Source organism: Biomphalaria glabrata, chromosome 2 (assembly GCF_947242115.1).
Source record: "Biomphalaria glabrata chromosome 2, xgBioGlab47.1, whole genome shotgun sequence".
Classification (NCBI taxonomy): domain Eukaryota; kingdom Metazoa; phylum Mollusca; class Gastropoda; family Planorbidae; genus Biomphalaria; species Biomphalaria glabrata.
The window spans coordinates 12,332,795-12,348,557 of record NC_074712.1 but is presented as its reverse complement, the minus strand read 5'-3'; the positions used below and the strand labels follow the sequence as shown (position 1 = coordinate 12,348,557).

General features: G+C 34.8%; 1 protein-coding gene across 4 annotated transcripts in view; it reads left to right on the top strand.

The window, feature by feature from the left end:
* Nucleotides 1-15,763, top strand: part of LOC106062059 (protocadherin Fat 4-like) — a 60,095-nt gene that overhangs the window by 20,230 nt on the left and 24,102 nt on the right. For all 4 annotated transcript variants that reach the window (XM_056019113.1, XM_056019115.1, XM_056019116.1 and 1 more), the window contains exons 12-21: nucleotides 517-654; nucleotides 1,107-1,289; nucleotides 3,145-3,291; nucleotides 4,145-4,327; nucleotides 5,228-5,356; nucleotides 5,804-5,986; nucleotides 10,219-10,365; nucleotides 10,955-11,140; nucleotides 12,353-12,475; nucleotides 13,895-14,083. In XM_056019113.1, coding sequence (XP_055875088.1) covers nucleotides 517-654; nucleotides 1,107-1,289; nucleotides 3,145-3,291; nucleotides 4,145-4,327; nucleotides 5,228-5,356; nucleotides 5,804-5,986; nucleotides 10,219-10,365; nucleotides 10,955-11,140; nucleotides 12,353-12,475; nucleotides 13,895-14,083 — 1,608 coding nt within the window. The remainder of the gene's footprint in view (nucleotides 1-516; nucleotides 655-1,106; nucleotides 1,290-3,144; nucleotides 3,292-4,144; nucleotides 4,328-5,227; nucleotides 5,357-5,803; nucleotides 5,987-10,218; nucleotides 10,366-10,954; nucleotides 11,141-12,352; nucleotides 12,476-13,894; nucleotides 14,084-15,763) is intronic.

Genomic DNA, 15,763 nt, shown 5'->3' with positions numbered 1-15,763 from the left:
GGTCTGCCGCACTAGTAAATCGAAAGATCTTTATGTGGGCTTCAAGATAAAGCTTCCTTTGTTTTTAGACTTTTCATACATTTTTCTATTGTATATTTTAATTTCTTCTTTTAATAATTAGAGTTTTCAATACTTTTTGTCATTTCTTGTCTTTGTCTGTCTAGACTGTCAGTGATAATTGTTTCTAAATAATAGAGTCGATGAGCCAAAAAAAAAGTTTTAAAGATATGATACAATTTATTCATTTAACCCCATCCCCCCTATTATAAATAACATAGACGACAAATAAAAATCACAATATTTCCAGACGTTAATCCCTAGTCATCTATTAATATCTTATCATGCAACTTAATTGATACTGAAACTTCTTTTAAAATATTATAATTTACCTACTAATATTTGATATGTAGCATTGATTTTCTATAGCATAATTTAATCTGCATGGTAAGTGTATAAATATGTAGGTCACAGTTGGGTCTGCATGTCAATAAAAGAGTTGTATCTTTCAAATTGTAGTCACCAGAAAATATAATAGTTTATAAGTTGGATACTACTACGAATGGCTCTGACTACTTTGATGTCAACATGTATACTGGACTTATCTCAGTGGCTAAAAGAGTTTCACAGGATGCAGGAAAACCAAATACCTACACAGTAAGATTTTATTGTAAATTATTTGTACTATGTACATTTGGCTTGCATAGAATACTAACTGTAGTGTACTAGTTTTATAATTATTAATATTAGAGAGTCCTCCATCTGATTGCTTGTTACGTTTTTTAAACGGTTTTTCTTCTACTGTTTAATGGGTTGATGGACCGAGCGGTAAAGCGTTTGGCTACCGAACCGAATATCTCGGGTTCGAATCTTGATGAAGATTGTGAGTTTTGAATCCACACAAATATAATGGGTATTTGACATTAGTTGGTGGAAAAGAAAAGGCAGTTGGTCGTTGTGCTGGCCACATGAATCTCTAGTTGATTGTGGACCACAGAACCATTTGACTCTTGCATCCTCTGCTCCGAAGATTGCAAGGTCTGGAAGGTGTAATTACTTTAATATTGTACTCTTTAACTAATGACTAAAACACAAATGTTTTTTTTTAGCTCTATATTACTGCACAAGATCCAAGCCTGGACCCAAGGTCTTCCACCGCTACAGTGTCAATTAATGTTTATCGAAATGTAGCGCCATTACTAGACAGAGATCAATACATTGCTCAAATCTCTGATACACAGGAGGTCATGATGCCTTTCCTAAATGTTTTGGCAACAGATTCGAACTCACTAGTAAGTAAAAGTATTTTTTGAAAGATGTAAAGAGTATATGCATTGAAACATTTAGTCTTTAAATGTGTTAGATTGTTAGGCTTAGATTATCTCAAGTTTATATTATTGTTTTGAGGTGTCTGTGCGTGTTTCTGAAGTAACTCTTAGAAAAAGGGAGCGGATGTTTTGGTTGTATAGGTTTAAAACATTCTGAGGAAATCGAAGAGCCTGTTTGTCGTAATACTGGTGTGAAAATTAAAGAGAAGAGATATGAGACAGAAGAGACATGAGACAGTAGAGACGGAATTTTTAGTTTTAAATTTCATTTCCGTTTCTACACATACCTAGTCTCAATTTGAATCTGTAAAACTGTAAAATTAAAAGTTATGTTCAGATTTGTTTTAAAAGAAGCATGCTTATGTTTAAGTTTCACATAAGAAATATAATACGCTTCAATCGGATTAGTTGTACTAGCAGTTGTAGATCTACAAACCCACAACCGAACATTAAAAATGATGTTTCTTGAATGATACGTCTTTTATATTAGTGAAAGTACTTAACATCTATCAAACATTTATCTAACTCTTATCTATCAAACAATCATCTATCTAACACGCATCTTAAATTTATCTTACACCTAAATCACACTTATCTGTCTAAAACTTATCCGCCTAATACTTATCTATATAAGAATTATCTAACGTTTATCTAACTCCTATCTGTCTAACACTTATCTATTTAACCCCTATCTACCTAACTCATATGTTTCTAACACTTATTTATATAACACTTATCTGTGTAACACTTATCTGTGTAACACTTTTTTTTATCTAACACTTATCTGTGTAACACTTATCTGTGTAACACTTTTTTTTATCTAACACTTATTTATGTAACACTTATCTGTCTAAACCTAATATATCTTGACAATTATCTAACAATTATGTAACACTTATCTGTCAAACGCCTATGTATCTAAGAATTATGTGCAGCCGTTTTTGTATATGCTACTATTTACTGGATATGTGCTATGTATTATAGTTCCGAAACAGCTTAACTTTATATGTCTAAAATAATTTATTACATTTACTAATTTTTCCTATTTATAAAAATAAAGCTTCTACAATATTTAAATGTATTGAAGTAAATCTCGATTTGTGTTTTGCATTTAGCTTTGCAATGTTAAATTTCACAATTTTTAGTTTAGCGAAAAGTGAATTCACATTTTTTCCCAAGACCACTGTATTTTTACAATACCTCCATTCAAGTCAGCTGCAGTGTAGGAATGCGATGCTGAGACCATTTAAAGTTGCTTCGATTCAATATTGAAGTGTATAAGTTTTGATTATATTTTGAAGTAAATTTAATCTAGATTACATCACGATTCTAGATCTAGGAGTAGACTAGAGCTTAAGTTTAGGTGCAGTTAGGTGCAGTGTTAGATCTAGATGTCCATATAATGAAGATATCAATAAATAATCTAACAACTATGTATTTTCCACTGGCCGTATCAGAAACATCGTATGTTCAAGCAGCTGACAGTGTCACGTGTTTGATACCCGGTTTGAACCCAATATATCTTTAGTTACTTTTTTTTTTGTTATTATTCTATTGTAATGAAAGTTTAATACTAGAGTAATTAGAGGTATTGGAACAAAAAGTGTTTTTGTTTTGTTTTTCTTGATCATCATCTGCACAGAAAACTTAATGAAATGGTCGAATCAAAGAATTAGAGAGTTCACCATCCAGGAGTTTGAGATGGAAGAAATTTGGAAGATTATTGTTTTGAATTGGAAGATACTTTTAAGAATACAAAACGTGTGCTTTTTTTTTTTTAAATGCTTGTCGTAATTCTGATGCTGTTTATGTAACACAGAGACCCGACTCGGACAACGGCAAGATGGACTTCAGTATTACCAACATTAACAATGGGACAGACATCCGGACGCTGTTCGGTATTGATAACATCGGCCAGATCTATCCAGTGAGATCATTGAGATATTTGACAACATCAGTGTACACTGTGAGTATCCTATGATCGGTTCCGTCATTTCATCCCCGGTCATTTCATCCCCAAATCCAATAAAAAAAAACTAGTTATAAAAAATGAAATCAACAATATTTCATATATTTATTTTAATTTACATGACAAAAAGAGAGACACATGAAATAAGAATAGAATATAATGTCATTGAAAATATAAAAATGTAACATTTATAGATATAAGTCTAGAGATAATGTAATAAACTGTTTTTTGCGTAATAATTAAAATCAATAAGATAGGCTATTGATAATAGGTACAGAAGACGATCCATTGATTCGTATTGCTGTACATCATTTGTAATTTCTTAGCCAGTGTTGCTTATTACTTAAAGTCAGCCCTTATTAGAATACATACGACGTTATATCAGGGTTTGAAATGACACGCTCTTAATCAGGAACAAAACGATGGACAAGAAAAAAAAGTGAAAGATGGCTGTCAGGAGTTATCAGCGACATGATCATAAAGTAATCGTTCTCATCTCTAAAACGATTTCCACTACTTCCACTACACCTTGGACTTTGATGAGAAGTTATGATCCCAATTATTCTAATCATACTGCTATCTCTCAAACGATTTGTGCCCACTTCAACCACACACGTATAAATCATTGATTTAAACTATCATTTTGTCAAGTTTTTTTTAATTTTGTTTTCTTGTTTCCATTAACCAATCTGTAAACAGAGTTTCATTGTTATACCCATAACAAGTCCACCTAGAAGCCCAGCTGGTAAATTACATGTACTCTTCATAAAACACAATGTAAAAAAATACTTAATTAAACATTTGTATAACATATAGTTCATACTACTTTATTTATTCTCTCTTGCAACAGTTCCAAGTTGTGGTGTCAGACCGTGGTGTCCCCTCACTGACAGATACTGCCAACGTGACTGTAACCGTGACATCCACTCCGGGCGTTATATTCAGCCCCACCTCCTCAACGTACAATCTGCCAGAGAACAACACGACGCCAGCTTACTTGGAGACTCTAGGTGCAATTAACTCTGCAGGCAATGTAAGACAGCCGAATATTTAAAAAAAAATAATCAACGTATATGTTAAGTTAACCTGTATTCAGTTTTATTGTACCATGGAATAAATCTCTTGTATAACTTGAACTGTTAGTGGCGCATTCGAACTTTTTAAAGCGCCATTCGAGCGTAAATTTTTTATTCAAATCTGAGTTCCCCTTATCTATTATTCGTGGGGCCATGAATATTATAATGTAAATAAGTTTAGTTTAGTGAGAGGGAAGACAATAAGTCAAGTCTCCATCCTACAACCGTGACATCGATACTTACTCAAAAAATTTGAAGAGATTTTCCTTTTAAAATGAAGACGTAGCCAGTGATGGTAGCAAGCATGAAGTCTTGTCCAGTGATGGTAGCAAGCATGAAGAAATGGGGGAGTAGGAAGCCGATGACAACTTTCAACAGATTTCAAAAATAAAAAAGAAAATAATGATACAAATAAAAATAATAATCTGGAAACATAATGATGTGGTGACGCCTCTAACTAATCGCACAGGGTAACACCAAACCCTAACAGTTGTTTTTTTCTGGGAGAATCCATAACATTAGGTAATCCAAATTCCATTTATATATATATATATATCCCTAAAGTAAGCACAAGAGAGGATCAGTAAATTTCTTAGACCTTCAGCCTTTATCTGGTAGCTTAGTTGTAGTCAGATCACAATGCCATATCCCGAGATATATTTATTAAAAAAATATGTCCAAGTGCAGCTTATAATTAGCAATTGATGGCACCACAGACTGCTTCTTTAGTAGATCCAAGCCCAACCCTTTCTGAGAAAAGTCTTAACCCCTATCTTGTGAAAATGTAAACAAAGTCCCAAAATTGTTCTATAATTAGGGTGGTAAGTAAAGTTGTTTTATTTGTTTGTTTGTTCCAGAGTGCTTTACTGTATGAGAATGTGGCCGATGGGTTCGCTAAACTTGCCTTCAGTGTGAACGCTACTTCCGGTGACATCACCCAGATACTGCCCTTCAGTAGTGATCCAGTCAGGTCACTATCATACGTGGTGAGTTCTGAGAACAGGATTTCTTCGCCATATTGTGTGTGTGTGGCTCTATGTTGTGTGTCTATACTTATTGTCTGTCTGTCTCTGTTGTGTTGGTCACTATTTCTATAGAGCTTTTAACTTTCTATAAATGTATCATAAATTCAATTAGAAGGAAAAACAAAATAGTCTTTCTACATCATTTTGAGCTTCTGTTCAACTATCAATAACATTCATAGTTCTTAGCCTTCACAAAACGTTACCTGCTTGATGTGATTTGAACTGAAATCTTTATTTCAATAGATTTGAACCAGGAAGCTTGATTTATATATTGCTTTTATATGACTCCAGGAAATGAGAAGAATGGGTTTTGGATTTAGTATAAGATCATTGATCAGAGAATATAGTAGCAGCCATTGTACTTACAAGTATACATTCTATTCAGTTCTATTATGCATTTGGTTTTAGTTAACAGTGCGTGCCTATAGACAGAATGATCCAACAATACAAGCTTTTAAGACCGTCAGGATTAATGTGAATAGGAACCCCAGCCCTCCAGTGTTTGGACTTCCTAGTTACACATTTACAGTGCCTGAGAACCAGGCACTAGGAAGTGTCATCGGCAAGGTCAATGCCACGGATTCAGACTTTGTAAGTACTGTAAACCCTAGTTTTAAAGTTACAGAACTATTATACTTTATCTCACGGATTGTAGCATATTACAACTATCTACTACTTATTGTTTGTTAGAGACAATCAGTAACTGTATCTATTTTAAATGTATGTAACATTTAGGACATTTCAGCTTCCAAACTCTACATTGGTTAATTCAATCTCTACCTCAACTTTAAAAATGTAAAGTTACCGTCACCTATCAATTAGAATGTTGCACCATTGGAGCATTACATATGATCTGTGGACCATCTTTCACATTCGATTCTACCTTTTGTCTTGACTAAAGTCTTCCTCAATGATAAGCTCGTCCATACTTCGATGTTGACTTCCCATCGCTTTCTGCTTCTTCTTCTTTACCCTGCTACTGTCCCCTGCAGGAAGTACTTTGCAAACCGTGAGGCTAGTAAAATAAGAAAAGTCAAAGTACTAAATTATGGGATACTAATTGTGATAGTTTAAATAAATCTATGCACTAATCGATAAATGTAACCTTATTTCTGTTGAGACCAATAGCACTTTGCTACGTCATAGAGACCTGTGACGTGGCATCGAGCTATTGGTCTAATTTCCCACAGGTTGTGACGTTGCAGACCTGTGTTTGGGCCTTCTATATCGATAGGTCTTGGTTGTAGGCGTATTCTATTCTTGTTATCAAACTTTAAATCTTATATCTTATATCTTAAATCTTAAATCTTATACTTATATCTTATAGCTTATATCTTATATCTTTTATCTTATATCTTATATAATTCAGACGTTACTTTAAAAGAGGATTTAAACATAATTCTTTTGTGAACAAAAACGTCAATGTAACTTTTATTAACAATGAAGACATTCATCTTGACATGAGATGTTCATCTAGTTGTATGTTAAACAAAAAAAAAAATCGAACTCACTACAAATGCACATCTTTAATGTCTCGCTTCTATGATTTGTCTCCCGTTCTACTGGCACCCACGTGACTTTCTCCCATAAATTATGACATACCTCGTTGTGGTCTCATCATTAGTCGAAACTAAAGGTCCCTTTCCTTATTGTAACCTTGGAAATATACACATACTCCATAATGATGGGACTACTTCCATGATTTTCAGCGGCCCCCGAACGGAGAAAAGACGCTATTAGTTTTGTGTAGAATGTCCGTCTGTCCGTCCGTCCCGTTTAGATCTCGTAAACTAGAAAAGATAGTGAAAATATGCCATCATAATATTTTAGACCATTCAAAGTTCTGATGCAACGGCTACGTTTTTCTTTTCTGAAAGCGAAAAATCAAATTTTTAAAATCACTTACGCAAGCAGTTGTTTCATAAAAATACACCACCTTTACAACTATGCACTATTAAAAGTAACAAACACAGGAGGCTCTTTAGAAGGGGAGATGACTACTTACCATATTTTTACCATGTTTATGCAAATGGTTGTAGATTTTTTGTGACAAGTTTTTTTAATTACATTACTATTGCAAAGTTATATAAGTTCTGTCATACTAACTAAAACATTTACACAAAAAAATGTTTTCTTTATTTTTAAAAGAGAACAAATCTATTTAGTAAGCATATAAGTTGGACATATTTTAAAACAACAATTAATAAGTAGTTTTTTATATTAACGCGTGAACTGCCGGGCGCATCAATTGGAATAGTACACTTAACTATTTTTTTTTTTTTTACAGGATTTGAATAAGAGATTGTCCCTTTACAAAAGAAATAAATCAATTAGATAATCATAATAAGACATCAATTATGCCAGGTTTACAATCTAACTTCACATTCACTTTCACCTATCCTTTGGTCTGCTAGACAAGATCTGTCAACCTTCTTTCTCCATTCTTCTCTGTAATTTGTCTTTGATAGAATGTCATTCTGATATTCTTTCTGAAAATATTGAAACCTGCTTTTTTTTTATCTGCCTGGGTGGACCACTTCGGGGGCCGATTTTGAGTTTGTGTTTCCACACAAGCAGTCTGTAACCTCGTTGCTTCTTGATTTGCAATGAATCTACATTTAGAAGTTTGAAATATCTGATCTGATATGTAAAAAATTGAATGGAGCTAGACACATTGTTGAGAATAAACATAACGTTAGATTATTGACATATTCAAACCGGGATCTTATTTCTGTTACCGGTCGTTGACTTATAGTACCAATTTGCTGGTAGACAACTAGACCTTTGCAGGAGCAATATATCTAAACTTAACAAAAACTTCAAATAACAAAATATGCTTTATTTATAATATAGACAAAACCAACCTGTGGTAAATGAAATAAATGTAGTTGAGTTTAGTAATAATATTTTTTAACAACATCTATCTCACTACAATAACACAACCTTTCAGTCTCACGTTATGGAGTCGTCCGAACTAAGACCAAAATGACGACATTGCCACCAATGTTGCATCATTCACAACCAATCGCTAACTTTTCCCATCGTTACCATAGAAACACACACACACACAATAACAATGGCGAAGATATGTCCACAGATTTGACCAAACTTATTTCCCGTACATTTAAGATTCAACACTTATTTCAACTAAAATAAAGAATTTATTAAATAATAATTTAATTTTTGGTGTCAGTTTTAACCATCAGTTCAAGCATTCTTATGTACTTTGTGACCCTAGTGTACGAAATGATCACCTCCCCTTAGAGACTTCGTGGCCTAATATACCTGTTACTTGAATTTTTACAACGCTTATGTAAAATCACTTTGCGGCCATTAGAACTTTCTGGATTCTGGCAATCGATTTTTTCGACCATTTCTACTTATCCAATCGACATTAAATTTGGTATGCAAGCTCATGCATGATGACAACACATTAATGAATAATAAAATAAAACATTTAATTGAGTCGTTATTATTTAAATTACGTTTGTTGTATTCGATATGTAATAAGCTAATGGGAGATAACCCTTGCGTGGAGAATCAGGTGATAAGAATTGAAAGATAACTGGAGACAAATAAAATAATGAAATGTCAATGTAATGATTTTTGTGGAAGAATTTATTTAAATTTATCAGTTATAAACAAAACTTTTTAATTGATTGGGTCATTAACATTGTTTTAATTGATATTTTCATACATTGCTTTTCCTTCTATAAAAATATTATTACATTAAAACACTTAATAGACCTCGCAACATACGTATATACAGGGTCAGTTCTACGCCACTGCAACCTATGCAACCCCAGTGGGCCCCGCACTTTCATAGGCCCCGCGAGAATTCTAGGTGTAAAAATTCTAGATGTAAATTATTAGATTAAACCATTTTAACTTATTATTAAAGGGTTCCTGGAATTCTCCTGAAATTCTAAAATATACGAAAAAGTCATGAAAATCTCCTGAAATTATTAAAATCTTCTGAAAACTGATGCAAATCTTAAAAACAGACAAAATTGTCATTTTGGGGTGTCATTAAATATGAACAACGCCAATCCTACTCGCGATAAAAAATATCGGCATTGTCAGCTTTCATTTAATAAAAATATAATAATAAGGCGAATTTTATCCAAAGCAAGAAGTTCTAATACATAATTTTTTATAGTCCCTGGCATACAAATATAGATCTATATCTATCTCGACCTCTTAAAAATAGATAAAAGCAATATTTTGCTAGTCGATAGTAATAATAAAAGGCAGATCTAAATGTTTATCTGCTTTTTGTTGGAAAACTACTATCTACTGTAGATGGCTCGTAAAGTTAATTTGACTGTGATTTTTTACTTAGTAAAGTATAAATAAAATACAAAGACGAATTTATTTTGTAATATAAAATCTTAATTTTCACTTATTACCCTTAACACAACCCAGAATGGGCCCCGCGCAATCCGTTTCGAATAGGGCCCGCAATCTGTAGGACCGGCCCTGCATATATACACCACAGTTGCAGCTACATTTATTCAAAAAAAAAAAAAAAGTACAAGGCTTCAATGACATAAACAGTTTAAAACTCACTAAAACGTTAAAAAAATATTATTATAAGAATTAACTAGGGAGTTTCATGACACTGATATGCAAAGTCTGTTTAGGATATTTTATTTAATTATTTGTACTCCAATACTTTCTTGCAAGATTGTCTTAGCAAATCAACAAATTCGAAATACATCTTAATACTTTAAATAAATGTAAAAGGAATCAATGTATGTAATGGTAAAATAATGTTGACATATCAATCATTTTATATGTGTGTTTTTTCTCTCTATTTTTAGGGCTTAGCAGGGGACATAACCTACTCTATTTCTAAAACATCCAACTCGCCACTAACGAGTTATGTTTTCTTCCATGTTGATCAGTACAGCGGAGAGGTATCCATCTCTCGCTCACTAGTTGAGGACCATCTGACCTCCACGTACAAGGTAATCCACTTTGAAGTGTCATAGACTTCACATTTGGATGTGTACTTCTGTACATTCTATAATTATGAGATCCACAGGTTGTATCATTAAATGATTGTCTGAAGGAATCTTAGATTCCAGACATTATTTCAGTATTTATATTACAAGACTGGAAAGCAAACAATTTATTTAATAGTGTTTCTAGTTCTTAAAAAAAGCACAATCCTATCTCACACAATGACAAGTCACACAATGACACGCCACACTGACATCTCACTGAATGACATCTCAATCAATGAGATCTCACGCAATATAATCTAACATAATGGCATCTATGATATCTTTCACAATGGCATCTCAAACAATGGCATCTCACACAATGACATCTCACACAATGACATCTCACACTATGACATCTCACACAATGACATCTCACACAATGACATCTCACACAATGACATCTCACACAATGACATCTCACACAATGACATCTCACACTATGACATTTCACACTATGACATCTCACACAATGACTTCTCACACAATGACATCTCACACAATGACATCTCACACAATGACATCTCACACAATGACATCTCCGTTGTTCCAGTTTCCTGTTGTAGTGACAGATAATGGAGTCCCCCAGTTCACCTCTACCTCCACATGTACAGTGAATGTCTTGAGGAACATGAACGGACCAGTCTTCGTACCAAACAACACCTACACAGTCTACATCAAAGAGGACGCCCCTGTGGGACTACAGATTCTAGACCTGAATACTACTGAAGCTGATAACGTTAGTAGTAGCATTTTATTTTATTTTTTTTAATTTTGACTTTTCCAAATCATGTCAACCCATGTTTGTTTTTACAACGTAGCCTTGTGACAGGGTTTACATTTCAGTCTTTTGAATGACTGGGTTTACATTTCACAGTCTTGTGAATGACAGGACTTAAAATTCACAGTTTGTGAGTGACATTGTTTACATTATTCTTTCTCTATTCAACTCCTCCTCTGTTACGGTCTAGATCAGTGTTCCACAAACTTTTGTCTAAAGTGTAGAAGACTGAACATAATAAATGGGTAATTAAAAAAAAAAGGTCAGGGTATTTAATGAGATGTAACGCATACCCCCTCCAAAGTCTTCCCGTACTCCTGGGGGGTAAGCGTACCCCACTTTGAGAAACACTGGTTTACCAGTTGAAGAAAAGATCAATGTGGTAGAGGTCAAGACGGGTTTGGCAGGTTTAGAAATGGGATGCATGTTGATCTCTTTGTTGATAGTAAGATGACCTTTGTTCTACAGTGTCTCTGCTGAGGGTAACACTGGCACAGACCAGGTCTTCATTGTTGGATACAAAGCGGACCTATGGAGTTGTGTGGGTTATAGCGATATGGTATTTTCAAAACCAATATAACATAATTTCAATAGTAGATGTACACACGTAGATATAATTCGCAGTATAAAACCGGTTTGACTGACCTCACTTACTATCCTCCCATTGTATAAATACGCCCTTACTTAACTTCTACAATATCTCAGAGAAAAACTGCCGTATGTTCGGGCATATAGCCCGCGGTTATACAAGTGTCTTTACAAATGAATGGTAGCTATGCGGTGTATACAAAGATGTGGGGTTCCCAAATTATTTGTTTTACTCATAAACATAGCATAACGAGAACAATGGGCATACAAATGGGACTATATACCTCCTATAGTTCTCTATGTGGTTGTGGAATGTACATCGAGAAGCTTTATGCACATCTCATTCTAAAGAAAACAAAAGTACCGATAATAGTACATTATGTACTGGTAGTTTACGGCAAGTCACGTATTATACATGCTGGGTATACGTGAGAGCGGGTTTATACATTTACTGTACCAAATACAATAGTAATTTTTTTTAGTACTATAGAAATACTATGACTTACATTTTTTGTTTAGGTTTCATAGACATTTTTTAAAATAATTAAATGTAAAAATATTTTGTATTTATTTTTCTTGTAGCAATCAGTGAGCTACAGGATAGTACAGAATGATATCAACATCTTGTACTTTCAAATATCCAATGTGACTGGAATCATCTCAATAGCAGGATCTCTACTTCAGTCAACAAGCTCTGTCTTCCCGGTAAGTTAGCCCCCTTTTATTCCTCTTTTACCTAATGATTATTGTAGTATAGTTGTATCTCTTGTGTCTAGCAAATTGTACTTGATGATGGTGGCGTTTGCACTGACAGAGCTGGTCCATTATGTCAACATAATACTTTTACTAGTTCAGACATGAAAATCCATAAAGGGGGGGGGGGCGCCTACATGAGATGTTTATTATAATATAACTCTAACCTAATCAGAAAGAAAAAAAATTACTAAAAACAACAACAACAACAGAGCTTATCTAAATGGAAGAACCGAAAAATCACGGCCATATTTCTCAATAATGCAAGGTTTAGCTCCCCTTTTCTATATCAAACAAAATTAATTGAGTAATTGGTAAAGTCAACATCAATATAGGAATTGTCATGTTGGGCCATGAATAAAGGTTTGGAAAAAAGAGTAAGATGTTGGTGGTCAAGAGCAAGATGCTGGTGGTCAAGAGAAAGATGTTGGTGTCCTTGGGAAAGAGGTAGTGAAAAAAGAGTAGGAAGCTGTGACCATGGGTAGGGCAAACTAATTAGTCAGAGATTAAAAAAAACAAGACAAATATTAAAATATCCTTAACAGAACAAAAAAGCGTATATTAAATGGAACTGTATCAGTAAGTTTGGATCAATGACGTAGTTATAGTTACAATTAATCTAAACATAATAAATCTGTGCGATTAAAAATATTTTTACCAATTCTCTTTGTTTAACTTTTAGCTTTCTCAATGCTCTATAACCCTATCACTTATCTGGACCAGTTTGGAAAGGGGAGGAAAGAATGGTCTATCTTCGTGAAAGTTGACATAATCGTTTTTTAAAGAAATAAAAAAGTGTTCACTAAAGGTTCAAGTCAAGAGTCCTCAAGGGGACTAATTCAATTTATACCAACAAATCTGTCAAGTACGATTTCTTTATCTTGTTCAAGATACCAAACAAAATAATTCATTACCAATTGTTAATTAATAATAGGTAAATAAAAAAAAAATCTTGTGTTGTCAGGTAAAAGAAATAATTGTGCGAAATTTCAGCTTAACCTGACATTGGGTGTGTCAGACAGACAGGCAGACAGAGTGAGTTGATAGAAGCTTTGTAAAGTTTGTGAAAAAAACAACAACACAAAAGTTTCATTGTTTCTGGATATAATTACAGAATACGATTTACTTACTCTGTGTAACTCAATATAATCGTATCATCATACATTTCTTTAAAGCCATTTGTTTTGTAACTATCTGTGTATTTAAAGCCATCACTTCGTTCCTGTCTATATGTTTAAATATACCAAGACAGCTCTATGTACTTAATCATCTTATTTTATCACCGCCTATGTGTTACAATCATAATTTTATCACTGTCTTTAGTGTGAAAAGTAATCCTTTGTTAACCCACCACTCTCTTGCCCGCCCCAGATAACAGTGTTTGCAAGTGATGACCAACCCTCCCCCAGGACAGACGTTGCCTACGTGACCGTCTACGTGATAAGGAACCCTAACCCTCCCGTCTTCTCTCAAGCCCTTTGGTCAGTCAGAATATCTGAGTACCAACAAGTGAACGTCCCACTCCTGACACTGGCAGCCAGCGACAAGGATCCTCCAAATGTGAGTCCATTTATTCCAGACTACTATAAGTAGTACATTAGTCCATTTATTCCAGACTACTATAAGTAGTAAATTAGTCCATTTATTCCAGACTACTATAAGTAGTAAGTTTTGTTTTAAGTACTTTTGTTTAGGACAATTTTTATGTTTATAACTTGCTCACTGTTCAGAGGATGTATACTATTCATCAAGTGGTGTATTATACAGATATTTATGTTTAAACCAATGAGGGGAATGGTCATCTGAGAAGAAGGTTTCCGTGCTGCCCTTATAAGCGTTCAGCGAACACAGCTCAGCATCGAATCGGTTTTGAAGTCGAGCCCCATCGATAGGTAGCCAAAGTGATTGTAACTGTCAATCACACATCCTACTATCGTTATGTAAACATAAGAGATGCAACATATTTTAGAGTGTATCGTTACACTAGACTTGACTTGACCTAGTTAATGGATCGAGGACATCTAGATGGCTGCCTGGTCGTGCGGATTCACGCTGGATTGTCGTTCGAACCTATCGATGGTCCCTGGTTCAAACCCTGCTCACTTCCATCCCCGTCGTCCTGCGGGTGGTTTAGACTAGGAGGTAAATTGTCTTCAATTGTAAAGGAACATCGGAAACACGGCAAACATTTGACTAACTAATCTTTAAAAGTAAATAATTTAAACCACTGGTAAAATACCACATCATACTGGACACAACAACCATCATGCTGGAAACAACAACCATCATGCTGGACACAACAACCATCATGCTAGACACAACAACCATCATGCTGGACACAACAACCATCATGCTAGACACAACAACCATCATGCTGGACACAACAACCATCATGCTAGACACAACAACCATCATACTGGACACAACAACCATCATGCTAGACACAACAACCATCATGCTGGACACAACAACCATCATGCTGGACACAACAACCATCATACTGGACACAACAACCATCATGCTAGACACAACAACCATCATGCTGGACACAACAACCATCATGCTGGACACAACAACCATCATACTGGACACAACAACCATCATGCTGGACACAACAACCATCATGCTGGACACAACAACCATCATGCTGGACACAACAACCATCATGCTGGACACAACAACCATCATGCTGGACACAACAACCATCATGCTGGACACAACAACCATCATGATGGACACAACAACCATCATGCTGGACACAACAACCATCATGATGGACACAACAACCATCATGCTGGACACAACAACCATCATGCTGGACACAACAACCATCATGCTGGACACAACAACCATCATGCTGGACACAACAACCATCATGCTGGACACAACAACCATCATGCTGGACACCACAACCAGAGTCCCTCAGAGTAACCAGACAGACTGACTGCGTAAAAAGCAAAGCTCGCATCTCACAGAAACCTCAGAAACGGTGGGATTTGGATCGTTTGGACAATGTTTCTCATTCAATTAAAACGTGAGATGTATTGTTAAGTGTGCCTGGAGACTCTGCTCAAGCTGAGCTGTGTGTTTAAGCGCCTAAAGGCATCACATAAACCTTCTCCCAAATAACTCCCCCCCCCCGCCCCATGTCATAAAAAGAGATTTGGACCAGAGTGCACTAAGCATGCTTAATTATAGAAGATCTATGTATAGATGCATTATACATACTTAAATTATAAA